The 23,246-nt window shown below is 36.8% G+C and overlaps 1 protein-coding gene across 1 annotated transcript; it reads right to left on the minus strand.

Moving 5' to 3' along the window:
- Positions 1-1,944: 1,944 nt before the first annotated feature.
- Positions 1,945-18,421, minus strand: LOC149164241 (omega-hydroxypalmitate O-feruloyl transferase-like). The gene is made up of 3 exons (XM_089430893.1): positions 17,899-18,421; positions 10,152-10,677; positions 1,945-2,565 (listed from the first exon to the last, which is right to left on the minus strand). Exons 1-3 carry the CDS (start codon positions 18,361-18,363, stop codon positions 2,183-2,185), a joined length of 1,374 nt encoding a protein of 457 aa, XP_089287019.1. The 5' UTR covers positions 18,364-18,421; the 3' UTR covers positions 1,945-2,182.
- Positions 18,422-23,246: the final 4,825 nt, after the last annotated feature.

Genomic DNA, 23,246 nt, shown 5'->3' on the forward strand with positions numbered 1-23,246 from the left:
AGCGACCGGGCTTACCATTGGGCCACAACAACGGAAGTTGAAAGTTTTGCGGACCAAACTTTATTTAAAGTTTAAACTATTTGTTGGGCGGGAAATGAAGGGGGCCAGCCCCTAAGCGGCCAGCCCCCATTCCATATGATCGTGTGCCGAGAACCAGGGACAGAACCCTAACCACCAGCGCGGAATCCAAGGGCAACTGCCAGATATATTAACTCGGTCACATGCACTAACTGCAACCCGTAACAGGTGGTTAGACTGGCGGAGCGCCAAAATTGGCGGGCCTATCTGGACTTAACTAAAGTTAGCTGGAGTTTTTGTAGGGGCAGCTCGCAATTAGGAGTAAATGGCCATAACTTTGGCTAGGAAAGGCGGTTTTGAACGAATTTTTTTTTGATTTTGGGTATTTTCAACCTTCTGAAGCCATTGGTGCAGGTCTTACAGCCATCTGAGGTTATTTGCAGAGGTTTTGGAGCCGTGGAAGTTCTGGGAGCCAGTAGGGCCCAGTATTAGGAAGACTATATAGGGTTGCAGGTATCCATTAGAGGTGAACCCGTAGTCAATCTTGAAGGATTCAAGTGTTCTGAATCTGTTTTTACCATCTATTCCACCTGTAGATGCTTCTATTCAGCTGTATATTCAATTTGAGCATTTAATTAAAACAAGGACAGGCCTATTTGGGAGCTTTGGACCCAGCAGACGTAGCCCAAGAGGGGTGAACTGCTTTATCAACTTCTTTTGCATCTGTGGTTGATTTATTTTGCAGAAAAAATTCGTTTTAGTGTGTTAAACAGTAAAAGGAAATAAATCTGCTATGTTGAAATGGGTCATGAACAGCTGAAAATTTCATTTGTTTTCTTTCTGCAAGACATGGACATCTTTTAAATATGTATATATCTGAATTGAATACCTTGCAAACCATTTACAAGTAGTTTCAAATTCAGATCAATGGAATGGTACCAACAACTATCCAACGAAGCATTTGTCATGTGTTTTTGTACAAGTTATCTACATACAAAATGCCTTCAAAGATAGGCAAATAGGCTACATATCCAATAGTCAACAAACACAACAAACTCAATAAGCAACCAAGACATCAATGACATCACAAGCTTAGCATACTGCTAATAAACTCAATAGATTCCTCCTAAACTAGAGATCAATCGCTGGACTTTGACATCAACGATAACAAGAAGTTGCCAACAAGATATAAGAGAAGTACCACCTCTATAAAAATGAAGAGTCTTTCTTGTTCCCAGCAAAATTTTCTCTCATTGTTAATCATTTTTCCTTAAACACAAAAAACGTGAGCAAGATATATACATATATATTTTTGTTTCTATGTATCTTTACCTCTATATACTCTAAAAGGCTTGGCTAAGGCTGGGCTATTGACCAGCCTATAGTAAAAACAAAACACTATTCAAACATTTCAGTTTGATGTAACTCGACTATAAGCCTTGTCCACAAATTTTATCAATAAAATCTTCCAATTATGATTTAAATAAAATAATAATAATAATCAACAACACATATATATCACTTCACATCATTAAAATGAAATAGTAAGTAAATATATATATATATATATATATATATATATATATAAAACTGACTTTACACCATTAAAATGAAATTGATATAAATAAATTTTCTTATTAATCATCCATTAAAAATAATTTCAAAATTAAAAAATATAAAATTACAAACTCAACCATCAAATTTTCATGAATAAACTTCCCTAAAATACAATACAGACGGTTTTAAATTTGTTATTCATAAATAATTTCATGCCTCCATGGAAATAACATTTTGCTCATATATTTATCAATTCTCATCAAAATAAGAATACCTCAAATTCGCTATTCATAAATAATTTCATGCAACACAGAGATGACATTTGGTTCAATCACTTCCATTCCAAATGAAAAGCACAAGGTCATCTTGATAATACATTTCCACATTCTCTGTACATGGTCGAAACATTTATTTACACAGCACTGACATTTCCACATCCTTTGAACGTGCTCTTGGTAATGTAGCAGAGTGAGAGAGGCTACAGGCAGGGTTTTCTAATTAACTATCTATTAAAAAGAAATGATGCTACAAAGAAAGCTACAAACATACAGATCCTATTGCTGTTCTATTCATTAAGGTTCTATTTCCTAGGAAAATATTGGAATGCTTAAATATCATAGATAATCTGCTCAAATATGGCCAACTGACGATTTTGGAGAGCAATGTAGATGTTGAGGCCACCGTCATCTTTTCCATTGGAGAGAAGCAGCACAAACTCCACCATGGCATTCACAATGGGGCCTGCATATACAGGCTTCCCAAACCCAAAATCAACCAGCTGAAATGGTACTTTCCACCATGCAGACAGAATTATGCCTCCTTGTAATGATGGAATGGATTTGTATATCTCAGAGAAATCCATGGATGACCGAACATAATCATTTGTGACTCTGGCCACCGCTTCCTGTACTTTCTCCACACAGAATGATAACGGCTTCTCCTTCACTGCCCCTGCTGGTTCGATGCAATGTGCGCTGAAAACAGCATTCCCTGATGCAAATTTCAACATAAATAAATCAGATTCAATGCACCATTGATCCATTGGGAGGGCAATAAATAACAGCTTCTTCTATCTATTGTCTTTTCAAGTACAACGGGCTTTAAGATGTTCAACTACCACTAGTTTTGTAAACTTCCTTTTTGTTAGGAATTGATTGTGCGTTTGATATTTTACAATAAAGTTAATTGATAGTAAATGAATAACAAATTTAATTTGTGGTAAAATTTAAATGGATTGTCAGGTAGATTTAGATTTGAAAACTTCCTATGTGACCTATCCCATTTAAAAAACCCACTTACCAGCCGTTTTCATGTTTTCTGGACTTATGGATCGTTAGGGAACATCCCAGCCCTGGGGACTTGCTGGCCTTTCCCAAATGTTTCATGTTTTGGGCAGGTTTCAGGGATAATCTGAACATATTTCGAGGGTGTTTTGGGCAAATTTCAAGGATTTTCTGGTATATTTGAGAGATATTCTTGGTATGTATCTTCAGTTTTGTAGTCATGGATATTGATGATTGGATAATATGATCAATTTACCCATCCATTATTTTTGTATTGCACTTAATCTAAATCTGTTATACAAGTTGCAACTCAAAACCTAAGTTTTGTATTATGAGTTTTAATTTAGGTTTTTGGTTATTGAAAAACTGTATTTTCAGCACAATATTACACCAAGCAAACCCTTTCTGTTAAGAAAAAATAGTGACTTGGTTGAGTGCTAAATTTATTGCACTTTCTTAATCTGAAATATGAAACTAATTTGTTTACAAAACCGAAGTGCTTTATAGTGGTTTTCAACACAATAATTAAAATATGCAAAGCCTATCGAGAAGGAAATGTCTTTTATGTTTTAACATAATCATCATTAACAAGCAATATGAGTAAGAAAGGTTGTCATAGAGACAATCATCTCTCATAGACCTTTCATGAACTTTATTGCAAATTACAAACAATTACACTAAAATTCAATATTAACAATTGTACATAATATTATATAATATAATATAACTTGTTATACTTATAGTCTTGAAACAACTATATATATATATATATATATATATATCAAAAATATTGAAAATTTAGAATTTATTATATAAATATGTGTAATTGTTTCAAGGCTGTAAGTATAATAATATAACTTGTTATACTTATGGTCTTAAAACAACTATATATATATATATATATGAAAATTTTGGAGTGCACTCTAGCATTGCTAGAGTTGTTTCCTCCCATGCCCGCTATTCCCCATCTCAAAAATCAATGCAACTACGAAAATATCTAATGGGATGCTGGTGGGATGGTTAATAATGGGCATTAGTGGCTTCTTTTTCAATGGATAATTAGGTTGATTGACATTTCGAAAATATCCAATTAGATGCTTCGTAATGGTCACTGATGGTTTCTTTGTCAACGAGGTTGTGGTTAAGCAATGATCCAAGTCTTGTGTATGGACTTAATAGTACCTCATATCACAAAATTCTATTCAAACAGTGGCCAAGATGCAGGCCATGGTGCAACTAAGTTGTTGAGACCAAATGCAAGTCCTAAGTACTGATAAAGTACTACATAGTACCACAGTAGCTTAACCAAATAATGGCTTCTTTTTCAATGGAGTTGTAGTTAAGCAACGAAGTCGTCAACATGATAAGTAACACAACAAGATATAGTTCCTTCCAAGGCTCAAATAAGTGGTTAGGATTGTTACCCATCAATATGCATAGGTAACCCCAGGAGAAATTTTGTTTTCTATGATGTAGTTTGCGAACTAATATTCCCTGCTATGATCAATAAATATCCAGCCTCATATGTCTCTCTACCATTCTTTGGATAGTAAACTTAACTTACTCATCCGATGAAGGTGGGTCATCTATTGTGAGGTATATTAATCAATTTTGTATTTGAGTGCTTTTATTTAATGTTTATGGATCACAAGTTAAAATTGGATCATAAACCAATATTGGTTGTGTATTTGTTCCCTTACACCCCGGTGGTTATCATTTGCCTCTATTTGAGTGTGACCTTCCTTAGGGTCTTTCTTTCAATGTCTAGGAAGGGCACAAATAAGAGACTCTAATGATGGTAGCATTCCATGTTATCCATACTCAACACTTGTCATCATTTCCTTTATTTCATTATCCCCTATTTTGATTGAATGTTGTTAGTTGTTCGTACAGGTTCCCTATTGGCCTTATCCTATGAGAAGAAGGGGTTGGAAATACCTAATGTTGATGCAACAATAAGAAAATAACAAACATAAGCCAAATGTCAAAATGCAAAAGAATGCAAGAGAAGCAATAAAAAGCCAATTATAGCTTGCACTCTATCTCCTCTTATAGAGTTATTCATCTCTGAGAGCATCCATGCATATCATGCCTATCAAAATAAATGGAACTCTTAATGGACATTCCAACCCCAATAAAGCGATAATTGCCCATCATTGAAGGATGATTATATCATTATTATCACACAATGAATCATTGAAGCTTGTTGAACAAGTTAAACAAAGCAAGAAAGGAAAAGGAAAATATGGGAGATTTAGAAAATAAAGGCAAGGGAAGGTAGCTAGGCACTCCCTCTATGTTAATTTTAAGTATGTTCTATGCTTAGAGCAGTTTATTTCAATTTTCACAGTTAGCTCAATATCTTTTCCACATTAGCAATCACATCAACATTAAAGTAAACTGCAGATAGAACATAAACATAAATCGCAGAAGACAAGCCAAGACAAGAGGACACAAGATGTGGCGCTAGCCAGGGACAAACCCCAATGTGGGGAAACCCTTGATCAATTCTTCTTATATGTTATTCAATAGTTCAGCAGAGAGAGAGAGAGATAGTATGTTTACAACGGAAGTCAAGACTTTGACTTATCTAGATAAGAGCATAGATCATCTCTAAGAAGATGATACATGAGATCAGTTGAAAACATGTTGCTTCAACTGATTCTCCAAGGTGACTCCTTCACCTATCGTTGTGCTGCATTTCATCATCATGCTACACCTCACCGTGCTACACCATGTTGCACCCATCATCACTATGCTGCATCTCATCATGCTTCATTAATCATGACTGTACCCATCACTGTACTGCATTATGTGCCATTGCTGCACCATGTTGCCATACTAACCTATGTGCTGGCTGCATCTTGCTTGCTTGTTATCCCTAGCTTGCTTGTTGTCCCTAGCATGCTTGTTGTCCTTTGCATGCTTGTTGTTGCATGCTAGTTCGGCAGTTCCCGCAATTCCGGCTTTTTCCCTCTGCATCAACTTTCCTGGCTGTTCCAGCAGTTCCGACTGTTCCTGGCAGTTCCGGCTATTCCCGACAATTTCTACAGTTCCAGCAATTCCAGCTATTCCCGTCAATTCCGGCAATTTCGACCGCAGTTCCGGAAATTTCGGCTTTTCCCGGCAGTTTCAGCTTTTCCCAGCAGTTCCGATAGTTCCGGCAGTTCCGACTTTTCCCAGCAGTGCCGGTAGTTCCCGGTAGTTTCGGCAGTTCCGGCTTTTCCCGACAATTCCAGCTTTTCCTGGAAGTTCCGGCAGTTTTGGCTTTTCCCAGCAATTCCGACTTTTCCTGGAAGTTCCGGCAGTTCTGGTAGTTCCGGTAGTTCCGGCTTTTCCCAGCAATTCTGGCTTTTCCCAGCAGTTCTGGCTTCTGCCCTCTGGATTAGGGCAGTGTTATCCCTTAGGATCTCTCCTCCTAGTAAAACCCAAAGACAAGTGGAGAGGAAGAGATCCCAAGTGTGTTGAAATGACTTGAAGGCCACCTCTATTTATACTAAAACGTTGAGCACAAGTGGGGTTTATTTGGTTGCTGGCCGACCTTGACGAATTGTCACATAACACAAATAAAATCATATCTCCATGAATACTTATCGGAATCGAATGATCTTTAGATCAATCCTACACCTCTCGATGAGAGAGATCCAAGAAAAATATCAGCTTCCATTAATAAGATGACCCACATGGCCAGTTTTAACACTCCACAAAGCCACTCATGGACAATGGTTTACATAACCTACTATGATACCTTTAATGAAGTAAAACCCCAAGCCATAACATCTATCACTTGTACCTATCATTTGAAAGTGTTGACTAGGAATTGTTCCTCCCGTTAGGTTTGGAAGCACCTAATAGGGTCATGTGATAACTCTGCCATACGTAGCTATGGTAACCTGTGCACAATTATAAGCTAGTAAGAAATTTGAAGATGATACTTGTGTAAATTACTTCGATGGTTTTAACATTGAATATGGTCCACCTTTATGTTTCTATGGTTCATGTACCCGTGATGTTGATTTCACTTGATTCCTTGAGTATGTTAGATGATTCTTATAGGTGTCGCCAGGATCCCTTGAAGGATGATATGATGTTTCTCAAACCTTCCATAGATGATGTCCATCCACTTTGATAATGACGCAGTTCTCTGTTAGAGGACATTGGGAACCTTTTAAGGGATGTTGACCTTGAGGATGTCTTAACATACTTGATGAGACCCTCCCTTAGCATCGAGATATTATACATTGGTGATCCAAGCTAGGACATTGCTTGGAGATCAAGTGTGCCCAAGAGATGACAAGACTCCCCAAAGCTAGCATTGTACCTTCTTGGTGGACATTGCTCTTCACTTGGTGATTGATGATGATCATGATGATTTGGTATCCCTCTAGAAGGGATTTCACACCTATCCTAGTGATGTCATGCCCTAGCGTAATGATGTCACCCTTAAGATGCATCTAGTAATGATGTTGGTCTTGAGAGGGTGTGGCACCACTTTGATGAGAAGGCATGATTTTTGGGATGAGACAAACCCCTAGGGTCATCCCTTGCACCTTTTCATAGAGAGACATGCATTTTGGGAGATGATGTCACCCTTGGAGGCTTAATTGACGTTTCTTTTCTTGTTATTTCATTTTTTTGGCTATCTTTGGGGGTCAACCTAATTACCTATCCACCTTGTATCATGGATTTACTATTTTTAGGGATTTCAACTTAATTTATAGGAAAATCGACGTGGCTACCATCATATAAATAGGGGAGTCGATTTCCTCATTGGATCATTGTCACACATGGATAGTAATCCTTCTCTCTTTTGCAAAATGGAGGCCTAGCTGAATGACTTTCTTGGGTGGATTTGTGATGTGATATGATCTCTTTTCATGGATGCTTATGGTGGATCTTGGATATTGCATGGTGAAGTAAGTTAGCTTATTTTTTTATCTTGGTATTATGTTCCATAGGTTTAACATCATTGTGCTAAGTTAGTTTATTTGGTATTTGTTTCATTATTCTTTGTTGAACTAGACCTTTCCTCCAAGTAATTAAGGAATAGAGATAGATTTTTCTTTCCCTCGATCATTTAGAAAATTGAAAACATAAATTTCAAGCTTTAGGGTAAGTTAGTTTATTTGCCCTAGTTTTGTTTGGATTTAGAATCACTCCAAAGAAGCCCTAGAAAAGTTTGTATCCTAGAACCCATACACCCTCGATTGAGAAGGCACTAGTCTATCTCACTTGTGCCACTCATCTAAAGTTTAAACTATAAAAATCGTTTTTCTTTTTGTTTTATGGTAAACTAATGTTAAGTTGCAACAAAATCTTGTATTTTTAGCATTTAATGACTTGTTCATATATGCCCTAGGTTTAGGTCGTGTTTGAAAATGCATTAGAGAAGCTAAATTGAAGTTCTTCATCCATTTTTCAGTGATTTTCTAGGGCCTACGTCAAGTTTTATTTGTTGTCACATGCTTTATTAGCCATCAAATTTTTTTGTAATTTTATCCTTAGTTTACTGTCAAATTTAGCCTTCATTTCACATAGCTTTTACACCATTTTAATAGCTAAATTTGTTGTTGTTATAAACTATTGTTTTGCTATGATTTGTTGACCTAAAACTCTAGTTTATGACAGACTTGACTTTTTCTTGATTTGTTATGTTTGGGTAACCTATCTAAGACTCCTTAGGTTAACCCTAGCCTTTAGATTGACCCATAAATCCCTTGAACCCAAATCCTAAATTTACTCCATCATCCACTGCAAACCCTATTTTGTCATACCTTTATCTGGTGGATTTTTGTTGCAGGATCCTTAAGGGGCATTTAGCTTGAAATCCTTGGCTTTTTTGGTCCTTAAGCCCTACTAGGTAAGCCTCCCTTGTGTTGGATTCTGTTCTTCTCTAAAAGCCGAGGAGTAATTGCTAAATTGATAGTGGTAACACTCTCGTGTGTTGCACATTGTCTAGGTCACCTAATCAGACGTTGCACTAGGTGCTAGATTTTGCTATAACAGAAACCAAATGCAAGTATTAACAAAGTATAACCTCATATCACAACAACTTAGCCCAACAGAAATGTAAGTGATCTGCCTGTGATCTTTGGTTTGCCTCTGAAAGGCCATTTTACCTAAAAAGGCAAGCCACTTGTAGTGCCTTCAGGCTGGTGGTAATACCTTTGGGCTGGTTGTAATGGAGTAATGATGACCGCATATCTATGTGAAATAAATTGGTGAGTTCAGATCTAAAGTGGAATTCAGTTTGGCGGGCAATGGATCTAACTGTATACCATTATAGTTTTAAATTTGAAATATTTTATTCAGTGGTTAATAACATTATAACAACAAGATCTGCTGAGTCAGCATAGTTCTTGACAAGTGTGCTCAGCTTGGCCCTGTAATGAGTGGAGTCTGGTCATTTGGTAAAGCTTTGCTTAATCTCGTTAAGCTTGCCGAGCCCGAGAAGAATGGACCAAATTCTGTTGTTTTAATAAGTTTTAAAGTTATTTGACAGAAATTTGACTATTTATTTGTGTCAAGTAATATGACAAATCTTTCCTTAATCTAACTCATACTAAAGTCACTCTTAATCTTACTCTTTGGCTTTGTCAAGTTGTTCCCAAATCCTTTTCGTGCATCCATGGTTAATCATAAATATACACTTTAGATTTATGAAAACCAGCTCGGTGGATGATAACCAACAAAATACAAATATTATCGGAAGAGAAAAGCAAAAGCATGGCCAAAAGTGTGTATTTCTTGGCAAAATCAAAACCCCTAGCCAGGTAGGTTCGGGATGTGTTGGCACTTAAAGGGTACACAAAAAAAAATAGGTGTTACTTGTTGTACTAGATTGGAAGATTAAACTTGGTTGCAAATTTTTAGTCAACCACTAGTGTTCATCTATGATCAGGTGATTTTGGATGAAGAGCGTACTGCTCTGTTATCAGTCGATCAAAAGCTTGGATTGAGGTTTAACGGGCCAGAAGCTTCATAGCGGCTTTTTTTTATCAGCTGATCAAAAGCTTGTATTGAGATTCAACTGACCATTTTAGTATAAGCAAATATGACACAAAAAGCAAAAGAAATACGTAATAGCAGATATATTTCATGGATTGGGTTTGGAAGTCCCACAAACGAATTTGGTTACAAATGGAACCATATATAATTATTCATTGATATCTTTTTGGGTGCTCACTGCTTGCAACCATCTAGATCAGTATAAAATCTACAAATAAATGTAGCAACGTGCTCGAGAAAAGGTAGGACATTGAATAGTCTATGATTTGCAGAGTATATGCATACCTGCAAAGCCCTTTGGCAGTGGGGGGTCCATTTTTGAACGAATATCCACAACAAAAAGCATCTTGGAAGGTACATCAGGAGGCGTATCAACGGCCCTTGTTCGAGCCTGCCATACCAGAGCTGCAATGGCATCGAATGAAGAACATTTCTTCAGAGTACCATCCTCCATGGCCTTTTTCTTTAGCTTTTCTATCATCTCCCCAGTGAAAGGAAAAACTTTATAGCGGTAATCAGGTGGAAGAGAGATGTCGCAGATTTCTGAGTTTGCTACAGCTTCAGTTGTAAAGGAATTTCTCATCTCCTGAGGGATATCACTAAGTTTCATCGCCTCCAAATGTTCATATTTGATCTCTGGTATATCTCTAGCTATGAAACATGTCCTGTCTGGTAGAGGATAAGTGATCAATCCCTCGCCCCGTGCTATAGAGGAGAAGTTCATCATGAATTCCGCTGCTCCAAACCCGTCAAATAAAACATGGTTTACAGACATTCCCAGAACTATCCCACCACACTTGAATCTAGTTACCTGCTTGGCATCAAAAAAGAAATAGACACCTCAACCATTCTTTGTAAAATTAAGAGACCGAGAGCACATATAAAAAGCTAATAGATAAAAGCATTTTAAGTTCTGTAACAAAAACCTTAACTTGTTTATCTGGAAAGGACTAACACGAGTAACTATGTTGTTATAAATGCACAAAGCGGGCAATACCAACACCTAATCAGCGAAGAAATATATGGATAGGGTTTTCCCTCTCCTCAGGACATGCAGGACTGAATTGAACTAATCAGCTTTTAGCATTCACCATGTAATAGGATGGCAACCAATGAAAAGCAATTTGGAGAATGTCCCAAGTCAATGAGACCATTCATTGTTACACCAGAAAAACCAAACCATCCCAAGCCACAAAGAATGTGAACACATAATAAGTATAATAAGTTGCATTTGAGCCTTGATTCTCACTAGAAAAATATTATGCATTTGCATGTGTTTGGTATTATAGCGACATACCCGGGTTAAAAGCTATGTTGCCTACAGAGATGTCATAGGTTACAAGTTCAAATCCAGACGAGTCCTTTACAGAGATGTCATAGATTACAAGTTCAAATCCAGACGAGTCCTTTAGAGTGGGGAAATGGAAGGATCCCACAAGGAAAACCTTGGGAGAAAAGTAAAAACACTACAAGACAAACCCAGTAAAGGTCACTAACCCTTAACTAGCTCTGTTATTAAACAACACTAACCAGCTCTATTCAGTAACCAGTTGAAATCAAACTTCTTCTATAAATGATGATTTATAAGTTAGAACTGGTTGAGTGCAAAGTTGAAGCACACAAATGTCAAAAAAAACTAGTACCATAACTTTTATGATGGTCCTACAAAGAAAGCACAAACATCATATGGAAGCAAGAACATCATGCAGCTTAAGCAATTGCTAGAAGTGTACGCCAAGACCCCAAGTGAATTAAGTAGAAAATGATTAAATGGAATTTCAAACAATTTACTACCCACACCATTAACAGAGGATACTTCCAAATTTTCTAGCATTCATCCCTTTTAGCACAAATTTCACACAGACAGGTAGCCAAACATGAAGACACATTAGGTAAGATATGGTAAGATGAAGACACATTAGGTAAGATATGGTAAGATGGAGAAATTAGATAATAAACAACATCAGCTATTAGATTGTCCTGTTTTTTAGAACATTATCAACCGAGCCATATACAACATACTAAAATTATTATATTAAGAAAACACTGCACCTTATAACAAAATTCATAGAGCTCAGAAACTCCTCAGCAAATTCTCTTAGATCATAGGTCTTGTATCTCATTGCTACCAACACTCCTCCCACTTAAAAAAAAAAAAAAAAAAAAATTAAAAACATTTTTATCAAACTAGATCAAGGTTATTCAATCAAAACAGGGTTAAGTACAGAACACACAATCCTGCAAATTGAAATGGAATTAACAAGGTTATAAGAACACCCTTCTCACATGAGAACAGTCTTCTCATATTGTAGAAAGTACTCATAACAAAGAATGCATTGCACAGATCAAGGCAAACAGACAAGACCGTAAATCTGGCATGAAGAAATCAAAATGGTCCAGCACACCAATACGGTTTAAATGGGCAACAGGGCTTCGATTCAATGCACTGTTGATGTTGACAGGGTGCGAAGCCGTCTAAGTGGGTTCCATTCTTGCTGACCATATGTCATGAGTTATAAATTGGTCCTATAGACCAATATGATCTAAATGGCCAGTGGGACATTAGTTCAACAACTGATTCACAGCTGAGGCTCACAGAATCCTAAGCCCTCTACGCGGATTCCATTCTTGGCGCCCATATATCATGAGGTTCAGAGGGAATATATGTCACGAGTCATGAATTTGTTCAATAGCCCAACGTGGTCTAAATGGCCAACAGGGCATTGATTCGACAAGTGATTCACTGTTGGCGTTGACAGAATGCTAAGCCGTCCAACTGGGTTCCAATCTTGCTGTTAATGCGTCATGAGGTTCAGGGATTGTCAAAGTGTCGTGAATTTCAAAGGCTTGTCAAAGGAACCATATCTTGTGAGTTTCAAAGGGAATAATAGTTAACCCCGAGAACTGCACCAGCATGGTAGCATGTTTCCTAAAAGATTAAAAAAAAAAGTCTGAACGGACAAAGACATGAAAAAAGCCCTACTCAATTGAGTGTTTGCTCTTATCCAGACTACAAATAAGCATAATTACTTGTACCATCACCGGAGAAGGGTTAACCCCAAACTTCCTGGCATGAACTCCTTGAAGCACCAGACTTTTGAAAACAGGATTTGGGAAGTGACATTACCCAGATAAAGTCAGATCACAAGTAGGTGCTACAAACAGAGCCCCAGCTCTGTTACACTCAATTTCCAACCTTCCCTTCTCCAGATTCAATTTCATCGTACCTGCCATGAAATGGTACGGCACCAGCACCTGCCCAAGGGCTTCCTTCAGCCCCCCCACAACACCAGGAGTAGCAGCATTCTTGTCCTCTCCACTGGCTGTGTAAAAATATACAGTATCCACAACATAAGCAACTGCCTGATCAATATTTCATAGAAATAAAGAGCATTCCTCAGTGGGTTTGACCATTACAACCATTTGAGGCTCCACCTCAACATCTAAGTGTGTTATCAAGGATGAGTTAGCTGCTGTTAGAGAACCTATTGTGCCAATCAACTGCTAGCTGAAAACTCTGCTAGAAATCTTGCCAAAGATTTAAGAAATGTATATATAAATATTGCTTCAAGCAGAGTGGGAGATTGACATGAAGGATACTGGCATGTGTTCTTTATTTGATCTCTGCTGTCTATTTATGAAAGATTTCTAAACATTATATGATTCGGATGGATATCTGTAACTCCAACCATTATTCTCAATTTTTTTCAAAAACCAGTAAAATATATGAAAGAAAATTCGAATCGTAACATTATCACTCATCGATTTGCTTCTACATATTTTAACTATGCATGTTCACGTCTGTCCGAAACGCAGATCACGATCCATTAGTCATTAATGTGGGTGCTATTACTGTTTTATGTATCTGCGTGGGGAAAATAACGAAGGACGGCCATCAATGTTTTCTGTTTTTTTCTGAAGTCTCGTACTCTCCACGGGAATTGAATGAAGCCACTGGGCTTGTGAATTCAGAAACCGTTTCGGCCTTCACATTACCAGAGAGGCAGAAGTGGTAATCTGATCACTCTTGAAATCATTTTGGTAGAATTCTGGTAAAGAGTAAGTCTCTGCAATATGCTAACATCACGTTCGTGAGGGTTTAGTTATCAAATTTAAAATAAGCAAAATATTATTTTATTTTAATTTTGAGGAATATGTTTATTAATTATATTTTAATACGGAAATATTAATTTCAATTTTATTATTTTTTTAATAAATTTAAAAATAAAATAAAATTTAAATTTATAATTATTCCAGCCTCAAACCTGGTCAGCCTCTCGTTAAAAGCTCTTCTTCGTTAGCCACTCATTCACAATATAATTTGTTTTCAAATGTATTTTTAAAATATATAATTATAAAATTAAATTAAAAAATTATTTTTGAGAGTAATCGTGAATATAACCATATTTATAAATATATAATCATTATAATAATATTAATTAGCATCATATCACTTAATCTAATTAGAAAATATAACAACAATTTTATTTAAAAACTAAAAATATATGACAATAATTTTATCTAATTATTTAAAATAAGTTAATTAATATATATATGGATAGAAGTCTTTCCAATTAATTACTTAGGATTTGGTCCATGTTTTGAACTAACTAATGTAGTTCATTTTAAAGACAACAAGATTGTTGTGAGGATAAATCACATTAGTTGGTTTGAAACATCCACCAAATCTTAACTATATGATTAATTTGAAAAATTTCTATCCACCTTATACATCACAAAAATCTTAGATCTAACAATAATTAACATATAATTTATAATTTTATTTTATATAAATAATAAATTTTATATTAAATATTTATTACTTTGTCCATAATTTCAATTCAAAATGGTTTGCGACAGAATCGAATCACCACCCTCAAATTTCCCTTTGAGATTTTTGTTTGGGGAAAATTGGAGTTATGATCCCATAATTTTGTTTAAGGAACTTTTTTGAGATTTTTGTTTTGGGAAAATTGGAGTTATGATCCATAATTTTGTTTAAAGAATTTTTTTATTTTATTTATAAAAGATGAATAACAATTTTATATTTAAAAATATAATTAAAAGTGATTTTGTTTAAGGAATTTTTTTATTTTATTTATAAAAGATGAATAACAATTTTATATTTAAAAATATAATTAAAAGTGTTTCTATTTAATAAAAGTTGTATATTTCATGAATATTATTTTTTAATAATTAATTAAGTTATGAGTTTTGTTGAGGTTTTTGAACGTATTTAAGAATATTTTAATTTTTAATTTTTAATTTTTTTATAAAATTAAATAATTTTTTTATAAAATAGAATGGAATCTATTTGTTAAATATTTTGTAGATTAAATAGAAAAGAAGGTAGATTATATATAGTAATGAAAGATTACCAATTGGGGTTATTTGGGGTGGTTGGGCAGAATGATTGTTATCTTTCCACTTGGATTCAAATCCTGCCTAGTGACATGATGAGCTATAATGCCTTGATAAATATTGTTGTAATGGCTTAGTGCCTATGAATATTGTTGTAATAGTTTGGAGCGCTGTGAACTCTTAAGTGATCAGAAAGGTGTATATATATATATATATAAGGAAAGTTCAACATTAACAAAACAAGACAAAAACCTTTGTCACAATTTTATATATAACATTGAAAAACTATTGTCACAATTGGAAAAATAAGGATGTCTATGTAAACTTACAACTAACAATAATAGGGTAGTAGCATTGCAAAGGAACACTAAATAACACTACAATGAACTAGCTTTCATCCCTTAAGAAAGAGAAATGAGATTCCATGTGTGGTTCTACAATAAGAAAGAGTATTCTTCTATCATGGCAACTTACTATTCAAATATCTCAAAATCATTAGAAAATTGTCAAATGGCATGACTGCAAAAAGGGACTTTAGTTGTTTGTGACAAAGTATGGCAAGGATAAGAGGAAAAATAACTAAAATATGTTGGCTCATAGACATACTTGTCAAGCCTCTTTCACTCACAAAATATCCTCTTTAAATCTTGTTCTTGATCAAGTTGTCCTTGTTTAGACTACTCTTATTCTAATGGTGTTGATGATAGATTTTCCTCTAGTTAATTTTCGTCGTCATTAGTGTAATTTGTAGCAACAAAATGCTCATTGTATTATTGCTCTACAAAAACAAAACTCTTGGCATGATTTTCACAATTGATAATATACTATGTGGGAGTATGAGAGGATGTGGGGTTGAAATGCTCATAAAAATGGATAGGATTTCAAAACAAGACATCTTTAGAAATAGGATCAAATAACCTATATGTCTTTATATCCTCCTAGTAACCAACAAATATCAACGTTTGTCTCTTTTTCTCCATAATTTTGCGCTTTTCATTTAGAGCTAAGGCCCATTTTGGATTGCCAAATACCCTAAAAGTAGAGACAATGGGTTTAACATGGGTCCAAGCTTCCTTTGGAATCATATGCAACATTGCCCTATGAGAAATTCAATTATGAATGTAATTTGCACAATTCATTATGTCAACACAGAAAGAAGGTGCCATGTTCTTGGACTAAATCATAAAAATTACTATCTCCTTCAATGTTTGGTTCTTTCTTTCAACAACAAAATTTTGTTGAGGGGTGTTGGAAATAGAGTGTAAATATTGATTTCAATGTACCCTACAAAAATCCTTGAAAACGTAATGGACATACTCTCCCCCATTATCTTTGTACAATTTATTGATAGAATGAGAGAAATACTCTCAACAAAAACCTTGAAGGGTATAAAAGTAACAAAGACATCACTCTTGTGTTCAAGAAAGTACATCCAAGTGACATGAGAAGCCATCAATAATAGTGAGTGCATTCTTAGCCTCTGAGAAAGAACTAGTCAAAAATGACATGAGATCACTATGTACCACCTCAATAGGCGCAATAACATGCAAGGTCTTACCTTTAGGAAAATGCTCTGTAATGTTGTTAACCAAAAACACAATATGGACAAACTCCATGAGTGCAAGAAACTTTTGGAAGACCAACACCAAATTTTGTATATTCGACTATTAAAAAATATATGTAGCTTAAATGTCCAATTTTTTTATTGCAACGCTCACTCAAAGGATCAATTTGTGCATTGAAAGAGGAACCAAAGGAAGACTTAGAACAAACAAACCTATACAATTGGCAACTATAATCAACTCTTCTAGAAACAACAACATTATGTGGATTCTATAATTCTCAGATGACAACATTATCAAGAAAAAACTCTATTGTTTTCCAATCACTAGAATGACAAATTTGATAAATTAAGAGTTCATTGACAGAGTTGTCAAGAAAAATAACATCAATGATTAACCCATCAACTAACTGCCTAGTGCATGATTCTTAAACATCAAAACAAGCAAACCTATACAATTGGGAACTATGATCAACTCTTCACGAAGCAACAAAATTGTCTAGATTCTATAATCCTAAAATGAATACATCATCGAGAGAAAACTATATTGTTTTCCATCACTAGAATGACAAATTTGATAAATGGATAATAAATTGGCAAAGATGCCGGAACCAGGAGAACATGAATGATGCACCCATCAGCTAACTGCATGGTGCATGATTCTAAGACATCAAGCTGTGTAAAGTCTCGAACTGCAATCTATAAACTGTTATACTTAGATGTGCAAAAAAAAAAAAAATTTCATAAAAATAAATCACATGGTATAATGCACTAAAATCAAGTCTTCAGATATGTTAAGATGCATGTAAATCTTGAGCAAATAAAGCATACCCCTTAATAAATAAAGAAGTCTTGGGCACTAATATTTTATATTGCTACATGGCTTCATTCAAAGCTTCTAGTTTCAGCTAATATTTGGAATCAGCATGGGAGCATGTAGACTGGAGAATGCTTCTTAAAAGATTGAAAAAAAGGGCCGTCGAAATGGACTAAAACCTGAAAAAAAGCCCACTCAATTGAATGTTTACTCTTGTCTTATATCCAGACTACAAAAAAGCAATAATTATGTTTACTCGTCATTTAATCCAGACAACAAATAAGCATAATTACCTGCATCATGAACAGAGGAGGTTTAGGCCCAAACTTTCTGGCATGAGCTCCTTGGAGCACCAGATTTCTGAAAAATGGATTTGGTAAAGTGACATCACCCAGATCAGATAATGTCAAATCACAATTAGCTGCTGCAAACAGAGTCCCAGCTCTGTTACACTCAATTTCCAACCTCCCCTTCTCATTCAATTTCAACCTTCCTGCCATGAAATGGTAGGGCACCAGCACCTTCCCAAGGGCTTCCTTCAACCTACCCACAACATCAGCAGCAGCAGCATTCTTGTCCTCTCCATTGAGTCTATAAATGTGCACAGTATCCACAACATAAGCAACTACCCGATCAATATTCGACAGAAAGAGAGAGCATTCCTCGGTGGGTTCAACGGGTACAACCATCTCAGGCTCCTCCACCTCAACATCTAAGTGGGTTATCAAGGACGAATCAGCTGCTGCTAGAGAGCCCATTATGCTCAATCAACTACTTACAGAAATTTCTGCTGGAAATCTCGCCAAGAAACTTATATGTAAATATTGCTTCAAGCAGAGTGGCATGTGTATGTGGATTTATAGTCCTCTAACTGGTCAATGCAATATAGTGCTTAGTTGGGCGTAGTGGACTATGGCATGAAACGAGCTCCACAGAATGGTTCAGGATGATATCAGCTTGATTAAGAAATGTCATTGCGAGTTTCAGGAAATATAATTTTTTTTACCAAAAAGAAAAAACTGTACCTTGACTTTCAAGAAATATACACATAATTGCTATACCGCCAAAAGGCAAATTCGGTATTTTGTCCTTCGGAGTAATCTGCAGGGAGCAATTTGATTTTCTTGTAATATATTCATTATTTGAGCGATGCTCTCTGGGTTTTTTTTATGTTTTAATGGTATTTATGGCGCGAGAAGGGTTGTAATCTCAAAATAAATGGTTCGGTTTTGATGACTGCATTTTCTGATTTTAACATTTTAGAAAAAATTCCGCCAAACAATTTTATATATCACATTCCATTCCTCATCACGACTTGCGATTTTTCTTTTGCGGTAGTTTCACTCATGGATTTGATTCTATATATGTGGATCATTATGCATTAGTCATTAATGTGGCAAGTAACAGAGGATGGCCATCAATTTCCCTGTTATTTTTTCATACCCCTAACTCCACTGGAATTGACTGAAATCGAGAAATCCAGTTTGCTTGCGGATTCACATTCCATTGCTCATCCCGACTCGCTATTTTTATTTTGCGGTAGTATCACTCATGGATTTGATTCTATATATGTGGATCATGATCCATTAGTCATTAATGTGGCAAGTAACAGAGGATGGCCAATCAATTTCCCTGTTTTTTGTCCGGAGACCAAACTCTCCAGTAGAATTGACTGAAATCGAGAAGATCCAGTTCGCTTGCGGATTCACATTCCATTGCTCATCACGAGCGATTTTTATTTTGCAGTAGTATCACTCATGGATTTGATTCTATATATGTGAATTTATTCAACAAAGTAACTTAGGATGGTCTTCAATTTCCCTGTTTTTTTGAAGTGTCACTAGGTTCGGTCTTTATAATAAAATGTAATTGTGATTTTTGTAAATGATGTAGTGGAGAAAATAAAATTATTATTGGAAACCTTGCTTCATGGGTTTCATGAGCAAGTGATTTTATTTTAGATGGCTCCCATTGAGAGCCTTAGGATTTGTCATTAAGGTCAAAGAATTAATGTCATGTATGAAGAGCTCTCCTTGAGCATGTGTAAAATGTATATGAGTCAATTAAATGTCTAGAAAGCCCTCCAAAGACAAGCACGACTCTTTTCTCTTGATGTTGGCCCATAAAATGAAGGAATAACTCATGTTGGCTCACCCAAAGTGTTAAGTTATGGTATGTTCTATGCTTATAACAGTTTACTTCTTTTTCTTATCATATTCCATAGATTAGCAATCACATGTACATAAAGTAAAGTGCAAATAGAACATTAAACAATCGACAGAAAACAAGCCAAGACAAGAGACACAAGATGTAGCGGCTAGCCAGGGACAGACCCCACAATGTGTGGGGAAACCCTTTGATCAAATCTTCTTTTATATTCAATAATTCAGAAGAGAGAAATAGTACAATAAATCTGATTTATATCAGCAGTAGCAAACCCTAGGTCAACAACATCAGCATTAGCGGCTTCATCATCAAACTAGGGCAGATGATATCTCACAAACCGATCGTTGGATCGGCTTGATTCCACCACCAAAAGTTGCGGCTTCCAAAGGAGGTTCAGATGAACCTATAGCACAGTTCAGATGAGGAGATCTTCTGGTCCACGCAGGTCAAACTTCACTTCTGTAGTTGCAGCTTCAGTGTCGACAACTTCCGGCTTCAAACTAGGGCAGTGGATATCTTGCAAACCATCCGTCGAATTTACTTGATTCCACCACCAAAAGTTGTGGCTTCCAAAGGAGGTTCAGATGAAACTATAGCGTAGTTCAGATGAGGAGATCTTCTGGTCCACGCAAGTCAAACTTCACTTCTGCAGTTGCAGCTTCAGTTTCGGCAGCTTCCGGCTTCAAAATAGGGCAGTCGATATCTTGCAAACCGTCCGTCGAACTGACTTGATTCCACCACCAAAAGTTGCAGCTTTCAGAGGAGGTTCAAATGAACCTACAACGCAGTTCAGATGATGAGATCTTTTAGTCCATGCAGGTCAATCTTTACTTCCGCAGTTGCAGCTTCAGTTTCAGTAGCTTCCGGCTTCACATATGTGAGGGAGAGACCCTTTTCTTCACAGTAGATAAGAGACTCTTTTCTGCGCAGTAGAGAGAGAGATATGTGATGAAATGAGTGAGTCCAAATGAGGAAAAGTCCTCATGTATTTATACACAATGTTGGTGTTTGAATAGATGCAACTATTGGGCTTCTGAGCCTACATGAGTTGTAGGTCGGCTTGATAATAATTCCATAATCAAAATAAATTCATATATCCATGAATACTTATTGGAATTCGATGATCTTTATATCATCCTACACCTCTCGACGAGAAGAATCTAATAAAAAGATTATTTGCCATGAATAAGATGACCCACATGAAGTTTTGCCCTAGTTTCCAATTTTAACACTCCCTCTCAACTAGAGAGAACTTCATCTGCAATCTGTCTATCGTTCGTTACTATTCATCCATCAAATGCACTGCCCTGTACAGCCTATCCCTTGCCCTGTTTTGCTCTATTCTGCCTGTTCTAATTTGTCTTGTTCTGCCCTGTAATGATATGTATTGTTCTGCTCTGCTCTTGCATTGTTCCATTCTGCTCTACTTTTGTCTGAATTATGAAGAAGAAGAAATGATCGAGGATGTATAATACTGACTCAAAGTCAGTCTCAAAGAATGTACCACTAGTCCCAGACCAGTCTCAACCAACCCGAAGTTAGCGTCATCGTGAGTACAACTCCACTGGTCCTAGACCAGTATCATCCTCCACTGACTCAAAGACAGTCTCAAAGTGCGTACCACTGGTCCAAGACCAGTCTCAACCGACCCGAAGTCAGCTTCACTCCTACCACTGGTCCCAGACCAATATCACAGTCTCAGAGAGTGTACCACTGGTCCCAGACCAGTCTCAACCAACCCGAAGTCAGCATCATAGTATGTACCACTCTCACTGGTCCCAGACCAGTAGTGCACTGACAAGAAGTCAGTGTCAGAGTATGTACCACTGGTCCCAAACCAGTCTCAACCGACCCGAAGTCAGTGTCATAGTATGGTACATCTCCTACCACTAGTCCCATACCAGTATCATTGATCCAAAATCAATGGAGGTCATCCTAGCGTAGGGAGTACGGTAGATACAACAATGCGTCCATCGGTACTACTATGGTCCCTAACTTCATTTCCTTGCTCATTGATCAGATGAAAGGTACTTCCTATGAGTCCCAGACTGCATGGGTAGGATGCCTTGACAGGAGAACTAATCAATCTTGTCCTCACAGGAGAACACATCATTCCTACTACAATCGCCATGGGGAACACATCAATCCAGGCCTCACAAGAGAACACATCAATCCTGCTACAATCGCCATGGAGAACACATCAATCCAGGCCTCACAGGAGAACTAATCATCCTGCTACACAGGATAGTGAATCATCCTATTCCACAAGAGAGCGAATCATCTTGTCCCACAAGAGAGTGAATCATCTTGTTCCAGTGCACACCACCAGGGGAGGGTGAGTCACCCTATGGTCATATGTTGCTCCAGTAAGAACCGCAAGCCCTCAGAGCTCCCAGAACTCAATGTATGCAACATGCAGGACCCTCGTACAAGGGTTTCTTAACAACTCCAAGTCGTTTGGGAGAATCACAGATTAGATCTTTCCTCGGGGCTTTGACAAGGTGTATCGACCTGTACATCATCTTAATGCGATGGAGCCTCCTTGCTCATCGACTTACCATATCCCAGATGATGTCTATATGTTGGAGCAATCAACGAATACGGGATTCCTCAATAATCGAATCCCACCTCTGGTTGTTATAGAGAATCACAGTGGTATCCAATGTAAATCCAAACAGCTCACTGAAGAGCTTTCGCAACCAGACTGCCTCACAGGAGGCCATGCTAGCAGCAATATATTCTGCTTCGGCGGTGCTCAAAGCCACCGACTTCTACTTCCTGCTCATCCAGGATATCGAAGCAGATCCCAAGGTGAAACAGCACCCGGAAGTGCTCTTATGGTCCACCACACTGCCTGCCCAATTAGCATCAATATATCCAAGTAGTCTCACATCTCCGGCAGTGTATCTTAACCCATTAGTAATTGTGCCACGAAGATATCTCAAAAGATTCTTGGCATCAATCCAGTGAGGCTCAACCAAATATGAGCTCACAATGCTAACTGCAAAACATATGTTCGGACGGAGGTTCACCAAGAACATCAATGCGAATGAGTTTATGAAACTCAAAGGCATTTCTCAAATCTGGTCCGACATCACTACCATATAACTTCTAAAAGTTAAGATCCTCGAGGTAGTCACAGGCTTGCAGTCCATCATACCGAATCTTTCCAATATCTTTACCACATATTTTCCTTCAGATAGGAAAATTTCCCTTGGCTTCTGCCACACTTCAAGTCCTTGGTCCTTCATTTCAAATGCAGAAGCCAACTCCCTCTTACATTTGTGAATGAGAGGGTATGCACCTGTTAGAAAGAGGTCATCCACATACAACACAAGCATGAGAGGCTTGTCATCTTCAACCTTAAAGTAAAGGTTAGGATCTTCTTCACTTCTAGTGAATCCCAGCTTCATCAAGTAGCTATCGATCCTCTCATACCATGCTCGGGGTTCTCGCTTCAGCCCATAGAGAGCCT

The sequence above is a fragment of the Pinus tabuliformis genome, chromosome 5_1 (genome assembly GCF_031772625.1).
Source record: "Pinus tabuliformis cultivar Carrire ecotype Pingquan chromosome 5_1, CPIR1, whole genome shotgun sequence".
NCBI lineage: Eukaryota > Viridiplantae > Streptophyta > Pinopsida > Pinales > Pinaceae > Pinus > Pinus tabuliformis.